The sequence below is a fragment of the Martes martes genome, assembly GCF_963455335.1.
Source record: "Martes martes genome assembly, chromosome: 12".
NCBI classification, from domain to species: domain Eukaryota; kingdom Metazoa; phylum Chordata; class Mammalia; order Carnivora; family Mustelidae; genus Martes; species Martes martes.
This window is the reverse complement of record NC_137900.1, coordinates 24,141,729-24,166,642: the sequence shown is the minus strand read 5'-3', so window position 1 is coordinate 24,166,642 and position 24,914 is coordinate 24,141,729. Positions and strand designations below refer to the sequence as shown.

Genomic DNA, 24,914 nt, shown 5'->3' with positions numbered 1-24,914 from the left:
TCTTTGCCTGAGCCTTCCCCCCAATCCCCTCCATCTTCTCACCTATTCCAATGACCCCTTTAGCTGACTTTTCCTTACCCTCACCACTAGAGCCAAAAACCTGGGATTCTTAATTCCCAGAGAACCATTCCATACCTCTACCCCGTGCCTTTCCTCCTTTCCTACCATATGATGCTCAGACAACCAGAGGCCACTTTACCTCTGAATACCATCTCTGTTCTTGAACCCACCATTTCACAAGATAACAAGCACTTACCACATCTGTCTCAGACAAGGAATCCCACTGATTCCTTTGCTTGTCATCATGCACCACCAACTCTGTCTGTTTCACCACTGCCAGACTGCCCTTTAACAGTGACTCAATCTAAATCAATTTCCATCACATTGAAACCTGTTCCTGAGAAGTCATCTCCAGATAGCCCTGGTGGGTTGTCTACTTATGTCCCAACAATCAGAGGTAGTGACTGTTCAAACCCATCGAGTTCAGAATTCTCCTCTTGGCAGGCCCTTGCCAAGAACGTGTTCCTCCCCACATTATCACACTCTGATTTTCAGCAAGAGCAAGTCTACCTCCATCAACCAGAAAACTGTCTCTGGGGAGACTCTGATACTAAGCACAAGGAGGCCAGTGGAATTTCTTTCCCTGCCCTTAACATCCAGGCCCCTTTGGAGAGACAAATGGAGAAGAGAATGACTTTCCAGATTTTAGAGAAGAAAATAAAAGAGGAGGGGCCATTTTCCAATCAAATGTGGTCAGAATACCAATGGACATCTTTAGGGAATTTGTTGCATCTGCTTGATGTACAGGTCACCACAGCCTCCAAAATTGGCTTGAATATTGAATGCAAACCAGAGCAGCTCTCTATTTATCAACAGCTCCTCTATGTCAAGGCTTTGGCAGAAAACTTGCATCAGAAATATAGCCAGCTCTTCTGGGGCCTTCCTTCTTTGCACAGTGAGTCCTTAGTAGCCGCTCTCCTGATTTCTAGTAGTACTTCCCCACTAGAGTCTCACTTTGTCTTATTCAATGGAATTCATAATACTTGTGCCACCAAAATGCAAGCACCTCCACCACTTCCTCATTCCCAACCATTTCCTCTCCCCATTGTACACCCCCAATCCTTGCCTCAAACCGTGTCCTCATCCCAGCCCCTACCTTTCACTAAGGTGAACACCCACGCCCGTTTTCAATCCTGCCTCCCGATCATACCACCTTCTTCATCCCTGATTAGGGACCGTGGAGTGTCTTTCTGTAGATCCAAGAATGAATCAGATTCTCCTATCTTGACTGAAAATCAACACCTGGGAAGGCACGTGTTGCAGAAGCAACAGGAACGTTTGTGGGCTTTAGTCCCCGTGTTCCAGAAACCTAAAGAAACCATTTGTCCTCAAGCTCCCAACCTTCCATTGGTTTGCTGGCCATCCCATGCCTATGTACCAGTCTCCATCCTTCCTGGCCATTTTCATATCATCTGTGAACCCCAGGAGACACTGGAGTTACATAGCCCAAGGAAGGTAATCCCATGCTGGTGCCTCCAAGACTGTAGAAATCTAGACTCCCTAGCAGTGATGGAGCCTCAGCATATGTTATCAGAACTCTCTCAGCAAAAAGGCAGACATGTTCACTTACAATTCTCTGAGTTCCAGGGCCATAGTAACAGGGATCTAGCAAAGACTGAATTGAGTCTCCCCGGAAGTTTCCATGAGAGGGTCCAAACAAAGTTCCAGCTAAGAAAAGATATGAGAAGGAATCTTGGGTATATCCTAGAGAAGAGTCCAGAAGACAGCCCACAGAGGATCTCAGAATGCCACCTAGTGAAGGGTCTGAGGGCTGCCTTGGAGACAACAAGGAACTGTGTGTGTCATTCAAGGAATGACTCGGAGAATGATTTATTAAATGCCTCAAGGAAGGACACAGACCAGAATCAAATGAAAAGTATTCTTAGTTTACATATGAGCAAGAAGTTTTGGCAGATCACTGCGGGTAGGATTCCTATAGGTGTATGTTATTCATGGCTCACTGATGACAATACAGTGCCTTTCTCTGGGAGTTCCCAGACTACTCCGGAAAACACAGATTCTAAAAAGACAATGGTGGGTAGGGTTTCCTGCCAGAGCACCACTCTAGAGCATTCTTTTCTTGATCCCAGTATACAACAGGTGCTAGAGGCCCATATTATTAGATTTCGCATGAGTGAGAGGTGGGGTTTACCCCTCAGGGTTCTTGAATCCATAAAATTCTATATGTTGAGAGAAGCCATAACATGCCCTCTTCCCCCATTTGACTTTCCCTCCTCAGCCATGCTTATTTCTGGGGTGGATTCCAAAGCTGAGTTTTTTAAACCCCTTGAGGGAAGCTCTAAACCTTTTTTGGGAAACAGGGTGAGAACAACAAAGTCAGTCCCCACTGTGGATCATCCTCTCCCTGCTATGTCATCTGTGGGCAGTGAAGGACATGGGGGCCTGAAGGCATCACACTCTGACACTGACCATAAGACTGCAGAGGGTATCCAGATAGCTGAGTGGGGAAGCCAGACTTTTCAGCCCTTTACACACAGCATCAGAGCTCAAGTGAGAACCAGTGAGACTGGACAAGACAACACATGTGGCCCAGAGGTGCCCACAAGGCAAGCTGGGGCTGGGCATGAGCTAACACATGAGAATGTGAGTTCCAGTAACAGAGTAGAAATGGAACAGGGCAAAGTGATGGTGGAGAAGAACTTACAACATTTTGCTATGTCCAACCTGTCCAGGGATATATTCAACACCAAGGAGCTGTGTACCCTTCAATCCCAATCTTGGGACACCTTGACAAGCAGTGAGTTGGGAAGCTCCAAAATGATAAATGTCAACATGAGTAAAGTAGAAACTGCCCTCACCACCGAACACCCCTCTCCAAAAATACTGGTTCCCCAAGATTCTAAACTATCAGACCTGAAAAGACAGATCCTGAGTGAGTTAAAGTTTAAACTAGAGAGTGAGGAGCATGACCAGTCTCAAGGATGTCCCACTGACATTCCCCTTCCTTCAGATAGCTTGACTTCCAAGGCTTCACTGACTCAGTCCCAGAGTGTGTGCAGCGGGGACATGGAAGCATCCCAGGTGCTGCACGTCCAACTGAAGGACAGCAGAATTAGCACGGAGGAGCACCAGGAATCCTGGGACTCAAAACTGGCCTTCTGTAAGGGCCAGCCTATGAGTTTCTCACAAAGAAGAAGTGCAAAGAAAGTGAGACCTCAGGATCCCAAAGCAAGAAAATGCAGAAGTGAGGACTCAGGAGTAGGGACATCTGTAGGCAGAGAGGAGAGCCTCCGTGCTGAGGACAGAAAATTAGAGAGTGCTTCCTCAATTCTGTCACAGAATGAACTGTTACCTCTTGAAAGTTACTTTAGAAAAAAGATGAGGCAATTTTCTCAGTGGATCAATTCCAATAAAAAAATCACAGGGCATCAAGAAAGTCCCCAGCAAAAAGCCAAGTTCATGTCCACCGTAGCGCAGCACCAAGACCCAGTTGAAAGTGTGGCTACTTTTGGGAGTGATCAGCCTCCTGAAGCTCACAAGCTCACTACCATTGGGAAGGTCCTAGAAGAGAAGCTGGAATATATGTATGGATCTGAGGCCTCAGAGTTAAGCCAGCAGCAGGAGGAACTACAAGCCCATGTAGGGCCTGACAAGAGACCTCCCTCCAAATATTGGGCTCTCTCTGACCCACAACAAGAAAAACGGGCAAGTATCAAGTCCTGCAGCCAAGAAGCTGTCTGTGCTGACCAGAACTGTCCTATAAGTGTCAGACAGAACAGAGACAAGGTCAGACATCCCCAGAAAGCGGAGGCCTTCAAGGATCAGCTGTTATGCCAGAGTCAACCCCCTTCTTCTCTGGCCTCTGGGGAGTCTGTGGCTCATCCAAGTCCCACCTGTGTGCATCAAGTATGCCAGGCCCTTTGGGCCACCAGGGGTGACCCTGATGAAAGTACTGTGTTTAGCGATTTGACTCTTCTACTCAAGCAGAAAATGCTTCTCCAGCACTTCCAGGGAGAAAAATTTCTCTAAAGAAATCATTCAGTCCTTGTTGAGAAAGCTTCACAATTTTCATGACAATATATCCTCTGATGAGAACAACCTTCAGCACAACCAAGAATATTAATCCTCCACAATAAACATTTCTTCTAATAGAGAGTGGTGTTCTCTGTGTGCTGCACTGGGACTGGGGCTGGGGCTTGTGCTTAGGGAAAGGAAGCAGTGCGTTTAACTCTTAGTAGTTAACGGTTTTGGCTTCTACAAGTACATCAGTCCCTTGTACAAAGCCGGACAGTGGCCTTCTCAGTTTTATCCTGGGCTCCTTTATTTGATCCTGTTCCGATATCCTGTATTTAAAACATCTACACTTTTTTCATGAAAAGTATAATGTGCTTACTCTGAAAACCTCCAGGCCTATACAAATAGTGAGAAAAACCCTTAAAGTCTAGAACTTGATTAAAACTGTGTTTCATCTGCTCCCAAACTATTTGTCAGGTAGGATACTGTGTCAGCTAGGCCTCACCTCCTGGAGGCTACTCAGGCCCAACGATACCTTTTCAACATGTGAATATACGGGATAGTCTTTGAGCATGAAGACAGTACCTCCAGTGATGTTGCCAGGGACGTTGTCCTCCTATATGGTGCCTGCTTTCCCAGACATGCAACATTTTAGCCCAAGGTTATAGTAATTGAGGGGTGCATTATCTATTGCTGTGTAATGGATATTCCAAAATTTACTGGGTTAAAAAATATATACTTATTATCTCATAGCTTTTGTAGGTCAGAAATTTGGGAGAGGCCTACCTGGATTCTCTGCTTCAAGGTTGCATTTAAGATGTCAGCTGAGGCTACATTCTCATCTGTAGGCTTGACTGGGGAAGGACCAACTCCCATACTCATTCACATAGTTGCAGGCAGGATGCAGTTCCTCAAAGTCTGTTAGAATGAGATCCTCAGTACATTTCTGGCTCTTGGCTGGAGCTTTCTGGTTCCTTATCAAGTGGGCTTCTCCAGCATGGCAGCTTACTTCATCAAAGCAAGGAGAGGGTTTGCAAACAAGATAGAAGTTACAATATTTTGGAAACTTGTAGTGGAAATGACATCCTATAACCTTTCCTTTATTCTATCACTCAGAGGCAAATCACTAAGTCCAGCCTCTGCTTAAGGGGAGGTGTAATTATACAACAGTGTGAACACCAGAAGTGGGGATGATTGCAATCTTCTCAGAAGTCTTCCTAATGCAAGGGTTTCTTCTTGGACACCCTATTCAGTTTGCTGAAGCAAAAGCGGCCAAAGGTGCCATGTGGATTTTTGTCCTCATTCATATCCAAGTCATTAAGGTCAAAACTGTTTAATGGCTAAATGAAGTGGCACCTGGTAAGTAACCATCAAAGGGACTGGAGCATCCAAAGAAGGAAGGAAAGGTGATATAGGGAGGTAAAGTAGTTTGGGTTTATCCTGAATGGTTAAGTAAAATACACCCTGAGAACCACCTGACTTACCAGTATTCAAACTGGGGGGCAGGGAGGGAAGCTGGTGTAATATGGCTCATCCGGCTCTACCACAGTCTCTCTCTTTTGCCTTAGCTCCCAGACCATAGGTGTGTAGAAGTAACCTTCAGCTTCTGTAGACCTAGCCAACGTTATAGAGGAAGGGAACCCTACAGGTTGCAAAGTTTAATTTCTGTTCTTGTTAATATATTTAATATAGCACGTCCATCATTTCAAATTTAATTCTCATAGCTTGAACATCAGAGAGAATGATTCACTCAACTATTGGAAAAGGCAGTACTAGGGATCTCAGAGCACATACTCCCATTTTGGGATATTTTCCATGTACCTATGTCTTGAAGGCTCTGATGCCTGGGAACTCTGTCACACTCAGGCACCCCCCTTCTTTCCATGATCCCGGGAATCCTGAGTCCACACTGCCCCTCTTAGGATTCTGCCTGTTTAGGCGCCCAGGAGTCTTTCAGGCAGGGCCGTCCCTCACTGGAGCTGACTTCTGAAAGTTCTGATTTTGTGCTCTGCTACTCTATCACTTGCCTGTTGCCAGCTGACGGAGGCTCCTTACGCCCCATGGATTATCTTCCCATATATCACCTCAGATTCCCTCTTTTCCACCTCCTCCCTGGCAGAACATGGTCACTTTTCTGTTTGTAGAGTTGCAGGTATTCTTTTCTTCGATCTCCCCTTGATTTCGCAGGTGTTCAGAATGATTTGATAGCTATCTAACTGAATTCCTGCAACCAGACAAAAGTAAGGTCTCTTACTCCTCTGCCATCTTGGGCTGCAATCTCAATGCAGATTTCTTAATCCCCTCTCGTAGATGGGCAACCTGAAGGGCAGAGAAGGTAATATATATTTAGTGGGCTAGCATGAAAGAGGGAGCCAGGGATGGAGAGGCCCCTTATACTGTGAGGAAGTATTTGGATATAAAAGATGGGAAATACAACTTCACTGACTTAAAAAGGAGAATCTGTTGACTTAGGTACCTGAAAAAGTCTTGGAATAAGGCTGGCTTAAGGTAAAAGCGTTCATGCTGCAGCTCAAATGATGCCTTCAAGATTCACTTTCTAATCATTTCTTGGCATTCTGGATGGACTTTCTGTCAGACAATTTTGTAGCTTTAAGTGTATCTTCCATGTTTTAAGTGTAGCTAAAAACGGTTGAGTCTCAGTAGTCCCTGCAGAAGATCCCGCTGTGCCTTATTGGCTCCACTTTTGGCTCCATTTTGCCCATCCCTGACCAGTCACTGTTGTCAAAAGCATAAAATCATCTTTTGGCCAAGCCAGAGTTATAGATGCATTCTTAAAATAGGACTGTTAGGGAAAGGCAACTCCACCTGCCCATAGACTGAGACTGAGAACGAGGTTAGTTCCCTAGAGATCAATAAAGGGACTGTTTCCAGAAGGTGAATGAATGCTAGGTATCAACAATAAAACAGATGTCTACTCCAGACCTCTTTCTCTCTGCCCCATTTCTGCTTTCTTGTCCAGAGTTATGCCATGACTAAAGCTTGGGGTTGCAGGAAACACTGATTCTGAGGAGACTTAGGGATAAGAAGAGTCCCCAGCATCCATGTGGATAGACCATCCAATAATCTGGTCTCTCACTGTTCACCCCTTCTCATCCGTGAGCCCTTTACTTCCATTCTAGTTTAGTTATGGCCATATCCTAGAACTTATCACCGGGAACACTTCTGCCATCTGAACAGACAGTCTGACATTCCACCCGAGTTCATCCTTTCAGCTTATGCCCTCAGTATGCCAATTCTTCAACTTAGTCAGGAACTACAAGACACTTTATGCATCTCCCTGTCCATCTAAGAATGGTTTGTCTCATTTCCTCCCTCTCCAAGGAAAACTTCATGGTTCATCACTTAATTCCAAACCTAAAGAGCTCAACTTTTTTTTTTTGTTTAATTTTTATTTATTTTTACAATTTCTTTTCAGTGTTACAAAATTCTGTGTTTATGCACCACACCCAGTGCTCCTTGCAATACGTGCCCTCCACAATACCCACCACCAGCCTCACCCAACCTCCCTCCTCCTTCCCCTCCAAAACCCTCAGTTAGTTCCTCAGAGTCCAGTGTCTCATGGTTTGTCTCCCCCTCCAATTTCCCCCAGCTCCCTGCTCCTCTCCATCTAAGAGCTCTACTTTTGACAGCTTTTCATTCGCCTTTCATCTGTAATGTCGGGCAAAAGGCAGTTGTGTCTTTTATAGACCTGTATTCTAATAAAGGGGTGATTCATCTAGGATAAAATCAACACAAGTAATTATGTCGATGCCACCATGAATGTTCTATAGTATTAGTCAGCTTCAACAATCCCTGAAAACAATGCATTAGTTCCTTCAGTGTTTAGTGTGCACTAGGCATTCTTCAAAGCATTAGGGACACACCAGTGAAGGAAACAAAGCTCCCTGTCTTGGCTGACCTCATAGGATTGTTCTTTAGTCAATTCTCTTATGTAAGTGCTCAAAACGACTTCATTTTTCTACAATTTCTCCAGTCTCCTCACTAGTTGAGCGTATGTGCTGGACCACGGCAGGGGAATAAAAAGTCACCAGAACTTTTCATCATTAAAAAACTTCAAAAGAGTAACAAAATCAACACGTGAACACCTATCTCTTCTTTTTTCTTTCCTTCCTAATATACTGGAAGGTTTTCCTCGGGGATCTGTCCGTGCTTCCCAACTTACAACCCTTTTTTTCACTGTTTGAATATTTGGCTTAATCATCTACTTTTCTCGAAAACTGAGAACATATTTACCTCAATACAGTCCGGCACGCCAGCAGACTTCAAAAACTTCTAGACAGAAGAGCCAGTATGGGAAGGGATTTCGAAAGGGGAGGTTCCGACCAGCCTGCTCTGGGGGCGGAGCCACGCACAGGGCAAGTTGCACCTGGGGGTGTGGCTACGTACAGGGGAAGCCACACCCTGCGGAGGGTCACGTCCAGGAGGGGACTGCATCCAGGGGCGGGCTTCAACTCGGGAAAGCCACACCCAGGGGCGGTATTACCCCAGGGTGTGCCACACTCAGGGGCGGGCCAGGTCCAGGTAGGCGCCCTCTGGACGGGGCCACGTGGAGGTCGAACCACACCTGGGGTGGAGACTGTGTCCGGGGCAAACCGTGTCAAGAGCGGGACAACGTTCAGGACAACGCGTAGTCGGGGGCGGATCGCGTCCAGAGTGAGCCCGATCTAGGTGCGGGGCTGAGGAGGCTGTGGTGTTTGCTTCTTCATGGCGGCGGTGCTGTACCGTCTGACTGTTAAGCATTTCACCTCAGTCTTCTGGATCCTGTGTCCATCACTTCTGAAAGTCGAGTTTTGATTTGCCTCAAAGTCAGATTTTGACGGAGAACTTCCGGATATCGGAACGACCTTCCCTTCTGCCCAGAAGGACCCTTCCCACAGTCGGCCTTTTCCATCCTGGCTGCTGGCTCTGGAGGCCTCTCAACGCCTAACGGCCTCAGAGAACGTGCTGAGGCTTGGGGGTGGGGCCGCGCCTGGGTCACGGGAGCCCCCTTTGCGGAGGTCACTGGATGGAACTTGCTGAGGTGATCCTAGTAATAAGTATAGCGGCACTATGGACCACTGTTAAGACTTCACCTTGTTGTACCAGCTGCCTGCCCTTGTACAAGCAGCCTGTCTCAGATCTCATCTATTATTTGCAGAGATAATAATATCTGACAGGGGTGGCCCTGAGACTTGGAATGAAGTGAAAAATTTAGAGTAGTGTTAAGGGTTGATGTTATTGAAGGGTTTGGGGCGCCTGTGGTGACCTCGTGGGACTTCCGGCCCCCAGAGAGCCTAGTGCCTTGCAAGTGCTTGCGCTGGTCGGGACAGTGAGACGTCAAGATGTGAATTCATACACTAAATTAACAGTCATCATTTCTGATTCACTGCAGAACCCGAAACTGGAAGGATGGTGACAGTTTGCCAGTTTTCAAACAAGCCAACAAGAGCTTCAACCGCTGGGACCTAGCGGTGAGTTCAGTAGGAATTGTTCGTGGGAGCCTCAGGTATAGGTCAATCAAGGCATTATGGACAGGCTAGAGGCAGAGCCATTTGTCACCCCTTGCATGAACCAGGATAGCAGGACCCGCATTTCTCTAGCAGGCAGGACTACGTGTCTTTGATTAGGCAGACACACTCAGGTAATTGCCTTAAATTGCGGGCATTGATAGATTCATGCCTACTGTGTGTCCTGGTTCTGTGTTAGGAAGTGTCACCATGTTTATCATAGTAAGAGGTGGAAGAGAATCCCATTTGTGACTGTTTCCACTATTAGAAAGTATTAAATGTGAATTTGAAAGATATGTTAAGCTAAAATAAACCTCGTAGATTCCCACCTTCAAAACAATTACTGTTAACTTTCTGGTGCCTCTTCTTAGAGATTTTACTATGTCTACTTTTTTAAAAAATTAATTAATTTATTTGACAGAGATCACAAGCAGGCAGAGAGCAGGCAGAGAGAGAGGAAGGGAAGCAGGCTCTCTGTCAAGCAGAGAGCCGGATGTGGGGCTCCATCCCAGGACCCTGGGATCATGACCTGAGCCAAAGGCAGAAGCTTTAACCCACTGAGCCACCGGGGTGCCCCACTATGTCTACTTTTAATACTGCTTAAATAATATATATTTTAACTGAAAACACTATCATAAACATTTTTAAGTTATTATAAACTTTCATAATGTTTTTATGATAACATTCTTTTTTTTTTAAGATTTTATTTATTTATTTGACAGAAATCACAAGTAGGCAGAGAGGCAGGCAGAAGGGGGTGGAGGAAGCAGGCTCCCTGCTGAGCAGAGAGCCAGATTCGGGGCCTGATCCCAAGACTCTGGGATCATGACCTGAGCAGAAGGCAGGGGCTTAACCCACTGAGCCACCCAGGCGCCCCGATAACATTCTTTTAAGTGGTGGAATATTCAACTGCTTTTTGTTGACATTTGGTTAGTTTCTAACTTTTGAAATTTTACTGTTTTTGCTTGCCATGTTTGGTCATAATTGTACTTATTTATAAACCCTTCTGTTCCAAACAGCATCAAGCTTTTCCTAGGTCTGACTAACCCCAGATTCTGCCCTAGGCCAAATGCTTTTTTCTTTCTCCTGATTCCTTACATGAGTTGTGTGCTCATGTGGTTAGCTGATTCAGCAGTAGACTGTCCTCTGAGTATCAAGCCAGTGAAACCAAATGCTTGCTAAACATCCTCAATATAAGGTCTTACAGACTGAACCTGTTGTCTTCCTTTATCTCTAACCTTCCCTTCCCCCAAACAGTCCCAGTTTCAGTAGCACCTGAAAATCCAAGCAAGAAACACAAGAGCCACTTTACATTCTTCCCTCTTTATTGTAGCTAGCAGCTACTTCGTGGAGAAGCTGGAAAAATATGCCGTGCAGAGAAATCCTAGAACTCTCACAGTGTAGTGCATTCCCCAAATAGATTATAAGATCCTTCAGTCATGAGCTACATTTTGGTAATTAATTTTAATTATATTAGTAATATTTGTTCACATTCTCCTGAGTTAAAATTAAAACACTCTCATTAAAGTTAAATACCCCATTCCAAAACAAAGTGTCTCATTCCACATCAATCAATTAATTAATTTCTTTGCTACTTATATCAATATAGACTCTTGGTTTCCTAGTTGATTCAGTTAAGTCTGCTACTGTCTATTTATTTTGGTGCCCAAATTGTCATTTTTAGCTGGTTACCTCAGTCTGACTGCTGTGTTCTTTTGATTTATCTTAGTCATTTTTTTACTTTCTGACACAAAAGATGTTTCAAGCTGATAGTATACTTTTCCCTGCATAATCCTTCAGTTCTTGATTTCTTTAATGGAAAATAGTATTTGGAAGCCAACATCAGTTTGCTAGATGTGTTCATTATTATTAGGATGTTGCTGCTTGTTGGCTGTCTCAATAAATAGAGTTAAGGAATATGTATATGTATGCAGACACACATTCACACATTAAATATTAATTTTTTTCTCATCTCTAATGCATTGAAAGTTGTGAGTTCACGCCAATACTTCTAGTTATAATCTAACACCACAGGGGTCATTGTAGTTTTCTCCCTTTCCAGGGGAAAAGCTGTCTGCTTTTCCCCATTGAGAATGATATTCACTGTGGGTTTTTCATAGATAGATTTTATGAAGTTGAGAAATGCTCCCTCTATCCCTGTACTTTGAAGAGTTTTAATCAGGAACGGATGCTGTATTTTGTCAAATGCTTTTTCTGCATCAATTGAGAGGACCATGTGGTTCTTTTCTTTTCTCTTATTGTATTTGTTCTATGACATTGATTGATTTGCAAATGTTGAATGACCTTTGCATCCCAGGGATAAATCCCACCTGGCCATGGTGGATAATCTTTTTATTGTATTGTTGGATCCTGTTAGCTAGGATCTTGTTGAGAATCTTGGCATCCATATTCATCAGGGATATCGGTCTGAAATTCTCCTTTTTCATGGGGTCTTTGCCTGGTTTGGGGATCAAGGTAAAGCTGGCTTCATAGAAAGAATCTGGAAGTTTTCCCTCTGTTTCTATTTTTTTTAAACAGCTTCAGGAGTATAGGTATTATTTCTTCTTTGAATGTTTGATAGAATTCCCCAGGGAATCTGTCAGGTTGAGGACTCTTGTTTTTTGAGAGGTTTTTGATCACTGCTTCAATCTCATTACTAGATATTGGTCTATTCAGGTTGTCAATTTATTCCTGTTTCAGTTTTGGAAGTTTGTAGGTTTCTAGGTTGAATCCATTTCTTCTAGGTTGCTTAATTTACTGGCATATAAATGTTGGTAATTTCTGATGATTGTTTCTGTTTCCTTGGTGTTAGTCATGTTTTCTCCCCTTTCATTCATAATTTTATTAATTTGGGTCCTCTCTCTTTTTGTTTGGATTAGTTTGGCCATTGATTTATCGATCTTATTAATTTCTTTCAAAGGAACAGCTTCTAGTTTCGTTGATGTGTTCTACTGTCTCTCTAGTTTCTAACTCATTGATCTATGCTCTAATCTTAATTATTTCCCTTCTTGTGCATGGGATTGGCTTAATTTGTTGATTTTCCAGTTCTTTAAGGTATAAAGAGAGTTGGTGTGTTCGAGATTTTTCCATTTTTTTTAATGAGGCTTGGATGGCTATGTATTTCCCTCTTAGGACTGCCTTTGCCATATCCCATAGGTTTTGGACCTCTTTCTTTCTTTGTTCTCATTGGTTTCCATGAGTTGTTTAAGTTCTTCTTTGATTTCCTGGTTGATCCAGACGTTCGTGAGCAGAGTGGTCTTTAGAGTCCAAGTATTTGAATTCCTTCCAAACTTTTTCTTGTGGATGAGTTCCAGTTTCAAAACATTGTGATCTAAGAAAATGCAGGGAATTATCTCAATCTTTTGGTATCGGTTGAGCCCTGATTTGTGACCCAGTATGTAGTCTATCCTGGAGAAAGTTCCACGTGTGCTCAAGAAGAATGAGTATTCCCTTGTTTTAGGGTAGAATGTTCTGTATATATCTATGAGGTCCTCTGGTCCAATGTGCCATTCAAAGGTTTTGTTTCTTTGTTGATTTTTTGCTTAGATGATCTGTCTCTTGGTGAGAGTGGTGTGTTAAGATCCCCTACAATTAAAAAAAAAAAAGATCCCCTACAATTAATGTATTCATATCAATATGACTCTTAATTTTGTTTAACAGTTGGCTTATGTAGTTGGCTGCTCCCGTGTTAGGGGCGTAAATATTTATAATTGTTAGATCGACTTGGTGGAGAGACCCTTAAGAATGATATGGTGTCCTTCTGTATCTCTGACTACAGTCTTTAGCTTAAAATCTAATTTATCTGATATGAGAATCGCTACCCCAGCTTTCTTTTGAGGCCCATTGGCATGAAAGATGGTTCTCCATCCCTTCACTCTCTTTTCTTTTCTTTTTTTTTAAATTTTATTTATTTATTTGACAGAGAGAGAGATCACAAGTATGCAGAGAGGCAGGCAGAGAGAGAGGGGGGATGCAGGTTCCCCGCTGAGCAGAGAGCCCTATGCGGGGCTCAATCTCAGGATGCTGAGATCATGACCTGAGCCGAAGGCAGAGGCTTAACCCACTGAGCCACACAGGCGCCCCTCCATCCCTTCACTTTGAATCTGGATGCATCTTTAGGTTCAAAACGTGTCTCTTTGTAGACAGGACATGGGCAGGTCCTGTCTTTTTATCCCATCTGCAACCTTGTGCCTTTTTATGGGAGCATTTAAGCCATTCACATTGAGAGTGGTTATTGAAAGGTAAGTTTTTATTGACAACCTGTTGCCTGTGAAGTCCTTGTTTCCATACATTATCTCTGTAACTTTCTGTTCTATGTCACTCTTGGCTTCTTTCTTCTTTTATAGAATCCCTTTAATATTTCTCGTAGTTCTGGCTTGATGGTCACATAATCTTTTAGACCTTGTGGGTCTTGGAAGCTCTTTATCTCTCCATCCATTCTGAATGTCAGCCTTGCTGGATAAAGTATTCTTGGGTGCATGTTCTTCTCATTTAGTGCCCTGAATATGTCTTGCCAGCCTTTTCTGGCTGCCAGTTTTCTGTGGACAGTTCTAATTTTATTTTAATCTTCCTTCCTCTGTACATAAGAAATCTCTTCCCCCAGCTGCCCTTAAGACCTTCTGTCTGAATCTCTGATTCGTAAACCTCACAATTAGGTGTCTGGAGGTCTTTCTAGACTCATTGATCTTGGGTCTTTCTAGACTTATTGATCTCTGCCTCTATGACACGAACACTTGTTCCATTCCCCAGGTGAGGGAAATTTCCCCCAGTATTTATTCAATTGTATCTTCTAGTCTTCTCTCTTTCTCCACCCTCTCAGGGATCCCAATAATTCTGACACTGGAACATTTCATCGCATCATTTATTTCCCTAATTCTGTTTTCATGGCTTCTAAGTTGTTTGTTCCAGGCTTCCTCCTGATCCTGCTTTTCTATCAGTTTTTCTTCTAGATCACTAATTCGATCCTTTGCCTCAGTTACCCTAGCTGTTAGAATATTTAGATTAGATTGGATCTCCTTGGTAGTATTTTTAACTTCTTCCAGATCAGCTCTCCCTTCCACCCTTAGAGATTCTTTATTGCCACGAATGGTCTTCTCCAACCTAGCCATTGCCTGCACAATTTTTACCCTGAATTCCATTTCCAACATATTGTTTATATCCATATCAAATAGTTCTGTGGCAGAGGTTGCAGTCTCTGAATTTTTCCTCTGTTGGGTGTTCATCCTCCTAGTCATTTTGGTGAGAGGTGGTTGTGAGGATGTATATATATCAACTACGATCCAATCAAGGTGCCCCTCTCCACTGATGATCTTCTGCCCCTGTAGAGATCCAGAAGTGTATAATGTTACATCTCAGGCTGATTTCATGGGTGTTCAGAGTGTTCTGGTAGATATTTAGCTCAATTCAGGGGACCAGTTGAAACAGGGTCTCCTACTTCTCCACCATCTTGCACCTCCCCTCTGAAATTCTGTTTCTGTTATTTTGTTTCTAGGTTTTCCCATCATGTAAATACTCACCTTTGCTTAAATTACTGTGCTATTGGAAACATTTAATTTGTTTTGTTTTGTTTTGTTTTTTTTAAGAGAGAGCATGAGCAGAGGGAGGGAAGGTCTCAGAGGGACAGGGAGGAAGAAAGACTTAAGCAGGCTCCAGGCCCAGTGCAGAGCCAACACAGAACTTGATCTCATGACCCTGAGATCATGACCTGAGCCAAAATTAAGAGTCAGACACTTAATGGACTGAGCCACCCAAGTGCCCTGAATATTTGTTAATCTTGAGGAGAAATTTTCTTTAACTTCTAGATAATGGTATTGTTCTTACCAGTACAAATGTCAGGATCAAATCAGAATGGATCAAACTTGGGATGTTCAAACAAGTGATAGCCTTGGCGTATTCTTCCCCAAGAAGACAGATAGCAAAACCTGGAGTTTATTTCTTATCCCTCCATTCTCACCTCACTAACTTTCTTCCTTTTTTTGTATTTTTGGGGGGGCCTTTTTCTTTCACACTGGAATTTCTGCCATAGAGATTTACCATTTCCTCAGTGTTGTTATCTATTAAAATCATCTCAATGTTGTGTTCTCATCAACACTGTGAAATAGATGTCATTTTCATTTTACAGATTAGAAACTGAGACCTAAATGGTTAATTGTGTTGCTCAGGGCCACACAGTAAATATTATCTTAGGGATTTAATTCTTCAGACATGATACTGACTTATCTGAAATGTTACATGTAGTGTAGATCTTTGTAGTTTTTAAGCAGCAATATTATCTTTTGGTTCCTGTGTTATTTTTTCTCTTTCTTTCTTTTCCAATTTCTTTGAACTCTCAACTTTTACGCTTGTTCATTTTTTTTATTTATTGCTTCTGTTTCTCTCATTAAACAGATTCTTTCTTTTATTGCTTATACTCTGCGCTGGCAGTTTGGCTTCCATAATTTCTTTTTTTTTAATATTTTATTTATTTGACACAGAGAGAGTAGGCAGAGAGGTAGGCAGAGAGAGAGGAGGAAGCAGGCTCCCTGCTGAGCAGAGAGCCTGATGAGGGGCTGGATCCCAGGACTCTGAGATCATGATCTGAGCTAAAGGCAGAGGCTTTAAACCACTGAGCCACCCAGGTGCCCCTGGCTTCCGTAATTTCTGTACAGAATTTTAGCTAACTCAGCCTCAGAGTTTGAGTTTGGTTGCATTCCTGCTTTCTGTTTTCATCCTTTCTGAAATCCTCATTGGTCATCTTCTGAGTTTCCTCAATATCTGGTGACTTTCTGCTTTCATACCATCAGGTTAGCTTCTATTCCTGGTATAACATGTAGATGGCTTCCCTTGTGGAAAGGATGCACCTTTTAGGATTCTGCTGTGGGCCTGTCCGGAGAGGCCACAATTCTTAAAACAGGTCACTCTGCATTCCTCATCTCAGATAATACTTCTCCTGCCTTGCTGCTTTAAGAAGGAGTCTCTCTCTTTTCTCCTTCCAGGCTACCTAGCATTTTTTTTTAAATTAAATTAATTTATTTATTTGAGACAGAATGAGTGAGAGCTAAAGAGCATGATCATTGGTGGTTGGGGAGAAGCAGACTTCCCACTGAGGAGGGAGCCCAACATGGGACTCCATCTTGGGACTCTGGGATCATAACCTGAGCCGAAGGCAGATGTTTAACCAACTGAGCCACCCAGGCTACCTAGCTTTTAAATATATTTATTTATTTATTTTTTAACCAGGGTAATAAGCACAAGCTTTTTAAAGCAAATATTTTTAAAAGACTTATAAAGAGAAACAAGCAGTTCTTTCTTTCATCCCTTTCTACCCCCTCAATAACTGTTTCTTCTTTTTTGATATTTCTAAATAATAGATACATACTGCTATTTCCTGAATTATGAACATTGGGTATTGCATGTTAATTTTTTTACATAATAACATTTATTTCTTTTCATTATTCTTCTAATTTCTGTCCTCATTATCCTTATATAGTCTTCTACCACAATTTTTGGTTAAATCAGCTGTTAGTGTTTATGATATTATTACCTTGAAAATATTGTGCATTGCAGACTCAAGTAACATACTGTGACTTCTTTTATTTTGGGGTATTTTTTTCTGTAGTTAAACATTTCCTCTAATATTTGTTTAGCTCTCTATGAAGCTATGGCTTTTTTTTCCCCCAAAATAATCCAATTAAAATATCTCTATATACAAAAACACCAATTGATATATTGTTTTATTTTTTTTTCCTCAGTAACCCTTGTAGGGACCAAAGGCAGTCAGCCCCAAGATGGGCCACTTTGGCATCAATATTATTTTGAGTTAAAAGCAATCCAAACCCTGCAGTTTCAGAAAAATCTTCCCCCCTCCCAAATGCCTGATTCTACCAGGAAAAGACCTATTAATAGAGATTCCTCTTTACCTAAGAAACTTACTTAAGTAAAAAGGCAAACTTTGTTTTCCAAGCATCCTTTCACCTTCCTACTAATGGTCTTTCTCCTCTTGTATCCTCATACCACTTTCTTTCTCCTTAGATCATATAAGTTTCATGTTGCCTCACTGTCTTTGGAATTTCCATGTCTGTGTGGATTCCCCATAAGTAGGCTATTAAATTTGATTTTCTCCTGTTAATTGTCTCTTGTCAATTTGACTCTTAGCCCAGCTAGAAAGACCATGAAAGGTAGAGTAAACTCTTCCTCCACAATACCCTCCTTCGACATGTCTCTGATTTACTCTAGTCTTTCACTTTCTCCTTCTGTCAGAAGGAGAGAGGTCATTATGGCACTTTTTTTTTTTTAACCCTTCCTGTGTTGGAATCCTTATTTCCTGGATTTCATGTAGATAATCTTCCCATATTCTATAATAGATCCTTTCATGATGATGTACTGATACTTTTCATTCATAGTTCTTGGCTTTCAGTGGACCTGTATGATTTGAAATGCATATCCTTCAGTTCTTGGAAATTTTTTTACATTATTTGATAGATACCAGCCCTTTCTTTTGCTTTTTCTCTCTTCTTGGAACTCTTCTCAATGAGAAGGTAAAACTCCTGAATTAATTCTCCAATTTCTGTTATTTTTCTCAATTTTTTCTGATGTATTGTTTTATCATTTTATTTTAGTGAGAGATTTTTCTCAACTTTCTTTTCCAACATTTATAAAGTTAACCTGTTTCTTTTTTTTTAGCATATTTTACTTATTCTTTCTTGTTCTTTAAATGTTTCTGCTTTTCTGTTTTACATAGCATGTGGTGGTTATTGTTTTATAGACATAACATTTCCATTTATTACTTTGAATATTTGAAAAATTTTAGAAGTGTCTCTCTCTCTCTCTCTCTTTTCTTTCTTTTTTTAATCTTACATTTGTGTTGGAGCTTTTTCTCAGTTGCCGGGTGACTCATAGGTATCAGTGAATAAGAGGCATCAGAAAATAAAACTGACAGGCTACTATACTTTTTCATTTGTCAAAATTGACATTTGTCATTTACAGAAACTCAATTTAAGCTAGCTTAAGAAAAAAGGGAACTCTCTTGCCATACCCAGAAATAAAACACAGAGCAGTCTTCAGATATGTTGGGATTTGGGAGCTGATACAGTGTTGTCACTGTGATCTCTCTTTATTTTGGGATGAGGGCACTTCCTTTTATACCACATGAAATAAGTGAAAGAAAAGAAGAAAGAGGAGTGCTGTTATCAAAAGAAGGTTATAAGGGAAAGGAATACTTGAAAGAGAAAAACAATAGCTATTTCCAAAAGCCCCTTTGGATGCTGCATGTGAGACTCAGGATCCTAAAACTTAAGTTTATTTTATGGTTGAGTTATTATTGCTCTTAATAAAGCAAAATCTATTCCCTTCCAGGACTGTGATGTGTTATTCTCTCATATACCTACTTCTCTCCCCTACCCAAATGTGTTTGAGATGTATCCTTCCGAAAGACAGCATAGTCTTGACCCAGAAATTCTTTAAGGCAGCAGTTCTCAATCTTCAACAAGCATACAAATTCGTAGGGTTCTTGTTCAAATGTAGGTGCTGATTCAGCATGTTCTTGGTGGGGTATGAAACTTCTATTTTTTTGAAAGATGCCAGTTAATATTGATGCTACCAGTTCTTGGGTCACACTTTGAATGGCAAAGCTTAAAGCATTTGGTTTAACTTCTCAAGTTGCCATTGCTTAGAAAATTTTCCAGAAAATCTGAAACCTGACTTTGGCTACAGTGTCTTACTTTCACAAACTTCAGGATCAAACCAATTCCTTCAAGACTTAGTAGGTAGGCTAACATTTCTAGAATGAGTAACTTCCAAAGACCAAAGTAAAAAGAAAAAAAAATGATGAAAAAAAAACAAAACAAAACAAAAAACCCACAGGACTTTCTGGGAAGGATTTACATTTTCTGAATCTCCAGTACCTCAGGCTCTCTGTTCTTCTGTGTGAGCACAGACCTTGGGGGAAGTCTCTAGTCTATAAATGTGACTACAAATGGATGTGAGATTGGCCCAAATCAATCCCCTACCTAACAGATGCTAACTGGTTATTTTTACACAATCTGAAATCCATGAAGCAATTAGGAAAGCCCATAAGCATTAAATCCTAGGCTCAATAACTGGTAAGTGAATTGTCCCATCATGAGGGCATGTGTATTCACAAGTAGTGGGAAATACATGTCATCCTGTAGCAATGGTCCCCAGTTGATATACTTCTTTTGTTATTTAATAGTAGTACATCAGTTCTGCAGTACTATCACTCCTAAATTTAGCTATGCATGTTTCTCTATGATAAGAATAGAAACTTAAATAATGGCAGCATGTATTTTTCGCTGAAGTCCCCTGAGTCTTTTCTATATCCTTTTATATCTCTTAGAACTCATATTTAATCATTCCTCCCATCCCTGTAATCTTTAAATAATAAAAAATGAAAGCACTGCTGAGCATAATCTGGCACCAGGAACAATCCCGGCTTTGGCTGAGAGGTGTGGGGTGAGTACAGGCTTGGGGACAGGGGCACCCCTGTGTGCTAAACCTGGCTCTGACATTACCTCCTTCAGAAACCTGGGGCAAGTGCTCAGCTCAATTGCCCCCAGCTGAAATGGGCAAGAGACTGATAACATTTAATCTTCCTTTCCCATAGTGAATTAATTAACTGGCAGAGCAACTGTGGGGAGGGGTTGGGGAGAAGAAGGCCTATAAAATACTCAATAAATACATATGAGTTCTGTGAGAATGTGTTCACTGGACCTCATCAACCCCAAAAGTGGCTTGCAAGTTTCTGTGCAATTAATAATTGCTAAAATCTTAAAGAGCAGTTGACACATGTTGGAATCACAATAATGGGTATGTTTATATTTTTCACATGTATTTATATAAACCAGAGGGTTATGATGAATACCTGTGATATCCTTTCAGATTCATAGATTTATAGATGGAAAAGAACCTTAAAAATTGACTAAATAATGGGAGAAGATATTTGCAAATGACAGTACAGACAAAAGGTTGATATCCAGGATCTATAAAGAACTCCTCAAACTCAACACACACAAAACAGATATGGGCAAAAGATATGAACAGACACTTCTCCAATGAAGACATACAAATGGCTACCAGACACATGAAAAAATGTTCATCATCACTAGCCATCAGGGAGATTCAAATCAAAACCACATTGAGATACCACCTTACACCAGTTAGAATGGCCAAAATTAGCAAGACAGGAAACAACGTGTGTTGCAGAGGATGTGGAGAAAGGGGAACCCTCTTACACTGTTGGTGGGAATGCAAACTGGTGCAGCCACTTTGGAGAACAGTGTGGAGATTCCTCAGGAAATTAAAAATAGAGCTTCCCTATGACCCTGCAATTGCACTGCTGGGTATTTACCCCAAAGATACAGATGTAGTGAAAAGAAGGGCCATCTGTACCCCAATGTTTATAGCAGCAATGGCCACGGTCGCCAAACTGTGGAAAGAACCAAGATGCCCTTCAATGGATGAATGGATAAGGAAGATGTGGTCCATATAAACTATGGAGTATGATGCCTCCATCAGAAAGGACGAATACCCAACTTTGTAGCAACATGGACAGCACTGGAAGAGATTATGCTGAGTGAAATAAGTCAAACAGAGAAAGTCAAGTATCATATGGTTTCACTTATTGGTGGAGCATAACAAATAATATAGAGGACAAGGGTAGATGGAGAGGAGAAGGGAGTTGAGGGAAATTGGAAGGGGAGGTGAACCATGAGAGACTATGGACTCTGAAAAACAACCTGAGGGTTTTGAAGGGGCGGGGGTGGGAGGGTGGGGGAACCAGGTGGTGGGTATTAGGGAGGGCACAGATTGCATGGAGCACTGGGTGTGGTGAAAAAACAATGAATACTGTTACGCTGAAAATAAATAAAAAATTGGAGAAAAAAAAAAAGAAAATGTAAAAAAAAAAAAAACAGTATAGTGAATGACATACAGTAAATTCTCAATAGTGAAATTCTTTTTCTTATTACTATTACTATTATTGACAACTGGGTTAGCACAGAATACCATTAATTAGAAGAACAAGAGTGAAATGTAAATGGATCAACAAGAGAAATGCCAAGGCAGAACAGGGCTACTACATTAATAATGTGAGAGGCATGCATCACAACATGGTTTGTAAAAGCAAAAATACTTGAGTATATTAATATTCATCAAGAGTAAGCTGCTTAAATATATTAGAGTTCAGGTAATGGAATATCATATAGTCATTAAAAATGATGATGTAGCTCTAATTCATTTATATGATAAGATACCATGATGCACTAAGTGGAAAACAGAAAGTAGTTCACAAAATAGAGTAAAGACACACATAGGATGAGAGAGAACAGGGAAGAATTATATCAAAATGTATCCATACACACAATGTTAACAATATTTATCATTGAGCAATAGAATAATTAATATATTGTATTGTCTTATGTATACATTTTTCTTTTATAAAAGAATAACCATACAAAAACTTGTCATAACTACATGTATTTTACAATTATAAAAATTGTTTTTTATTTAGAAAAAATAAAACCAGATTTATTTTGGAAATTGATACACAAAATCAATTAATACAACTAACATGAGGAGCTCTATAAAAAGACAAGTATGACAACAGGGAGCGATTCTCTAGAACAAGGTTATGGAGCCATACTCGTATGGGTTTTTTTTTGTTTGTTTGTTTGTTTTTACTTTTTTAAAGAAGGAAATCGATTATTTTCCATTTAAAGTTGGAATATCCTGCTATAAAATTGTTTTTACATAATACATTATGTACTTAATAAAATGGTTCTGCCTTTGGTCTCAAAAAAAAAAAAAAAAAAGGCATACCCAACCCTATAGAACTATAAAAAAGAGAAGTAAGCCTAAAAGTTAAGTTAAAAAAGACAAAATGAGGTAAAAAAAGGGAGAAACAGTATGGTTGGCATCTGGGGGAAGTATAAGCAGGATGGAACATATGCAAGAACTAATGTTGTAAATGTTGAATATATGTAGATCTCCCAATTCATCCCATATTGTGGGTGCTCCCTGAGAATGGACATGGTGGCTTAAAAACAAGTTTGGTAAAGTTGAGCATAGAGTTTTTCCATCTGTGTTTAAAGAAGATTTCATTTTTTGGAGCAGTTTTAGGCTTACAGAAAAATTGCTCATAGAGGGTTGCCATATACCCCTTCCTACTTCTTCCCATCCCCACAGTTCCTACTATTATTAACATGTTGCATTAGGGTGATGCTTTATTTATAATTGAACAACCAATATTGATATATTATTATTAACTGAAGCCTCTAATTTACATTAGAGTGCACTCTTGGCTTTGTACGTTTTAAGGTTTTGGCACATGTATAATGTCATATATCCACCATTACAGTATTATACTGAATAGTTTCTCTGTCCTAAAAATGCTCTGTATTCCATTAATTCATTCCTCCCCTTCCCTCTGAACCCCTTGGCAAGTACTGATCATTTTACTCTCTCCATAGTTTTGTCTTTTCTGGAATGTCATATAGTTGAAATCATTCAATATATAGCCTTTTCAGACTGGCTTCTTTTACTTAGTAATATGCATTTAAGTTTCCTCCTCCCCCCAGCCCCTCGCCACAATAGCTTGATAGTTCATTTGATTTCAGCACTGAATATTATTCCATTGTATGGATATACCATAGTTTGTTTATCTCTTCACCTATTAAAGGACATCTGGTTGTTTGAAAGATTTGGCAATTACGAATGAAGCTGCTATAAACATTAGGTGCAGGTTATTGTGTGGAAATAAGTTTTCGATTCATGTGGGTAAACACCTAGCAGTATGATTTCTGGAACTTGTGGTAAGCCTGTGTTTAGCTTTGTAGGAAACTGCCAAACTGTCTTCTAAGGCAGCTAGACTATTTCGCATTCTCACTCAGTGAATGAGAGTCCCTGTTGTTTGATATCCTCACCAGTGTTTGGTGTTGTCAGTGTTTTGGATTTTAGCCTTTCTAATGGATTTAATTTGCAATTCACAAATGAATAGGGTGTTGAGCTTCCTTCTATGTGCTTGTTTGCCATCTGTAGATCTTCTTGGTCAGGTGTCTGTTCAGATCTTTTTCCGGTTTTTTAATTGTGTTGTTGTTTTCCTACTGTTGAATTTTAAGTGTTCTTTGTATATTTTGGACAAGTCCTTTATCAGATTATGTGTTTTGCAGATATTTTCTTCCAGTCTGTGGATTGTCTTTCACTCTGTTAACAGTTTCTTTCACAGAGCAAGAGTTTTTAATTTTAGAAGCCCAACTTACTGTGATTTTTTTTTAAGAGCATGATTTTGATGTTGTATCAGAAATGACATTGCCAAACTGATCTCCTAGATTTATTTCTGTGTTTTTTCATGAAAGTTTTCTACCAGTTTTTTAGGGAAATTATCCTCACAGTACAAAACTTTGTGTCCCTTAATGCTTTCCTTTCATCATGTAATGCTTCCCCCTACCCTTTTCTTTACTTATCTAAAGAAATCCTAACCATTCTTCAAAGAGTGAGTTCAAGACTTGCATCCCTAAAATTTGCCCTGACTACTTCAGACCATTTTGATCTCATCTTTGAACTCCTAAAGCTATGTAATCTGCACTACATTGTTCTTTACTGTATTATACTCTGTTTAGTGCCATTTTAAAAATTATTTCCACATGGTACTCATATCTTGCAGGCAAGAGCAGTTAGACATTATACATCCTTTATAACTACAAGCAACTGGGGGTTGAACCACAGTAGATTCTCAAAAAAAAAAAAAAAATGCCTGGAATCAGGAAGCTGCAAAGTGAAATTGTTAAGGGTCTGAGTTTTGAAGTCATATTGATAAGGTTTTTATTTCACCTAAACAGTGTATGTCTGGAATGATCTTTGGCAAACTAGTTACTGAACCTCTCTCACTTGAGTATATCTATCTATAAACAGAGGGATACGAATAATATCTATCTGATATGGTTGATGTAGGTATCAACAGGAGATAAATGCATATAAGGATCTTAGCATACATGCTGGATCATGGCATGTGCTGTTGTTGTTGTTATTATTATTATATTATTCTTTCTATAAATAAAGTAGGCTAGAGTATTAATGAGTTAAGTTAGTTATAATGAAGATGCAAATGTGAAAATACTTTGTGACCCCTATGTGTCATAATGATTATTAATATTATTATGTTTAAGTACATTTTATATTGAAGAATGTTAACCATGAGAGACTATGGACTCTGAAAAACAACCTGAGGGTTTTGAAGGGGCTAGGGGTGGGAGGTTGGGGGAACCAGGTGGTGGGTATTAGGGAGGGCACGGATTGCATGGAGCACTGGGTGTGGTGAAAAAACAATGAATACTGTTACGCTGAAAAGAAATAAAAAATTAAAAAAAAAAAAGAACTGAG

The 24,914-nt window shown here is 40.6% G+C and overlaps 1 protein-coding gene across 1 annotated transcript; it reads left to right on the top strand.

Annotated features, from left to right (window-relative positions):
* Positions 1-168: 168 nt before the first annotated feature.
* Positions 169-4,050, top strand: LOC308353306 (spermatogenesis-associated protein 31D1-like; the record flags this gene model as incomplete). Its single annotated transcript, XM_080820179.1, has 1 exon — positions 169-4,050. The coding sequence occupies one exon, from the start codon at positions 169-171 to the stop codon at positions 4,048-4,050; it is 3,882 nt and encodes a 1,293-aa protein (XP_080676305.1).
* Positions 4,051-24,914: the final 20,864 nt, after the last annotated feature.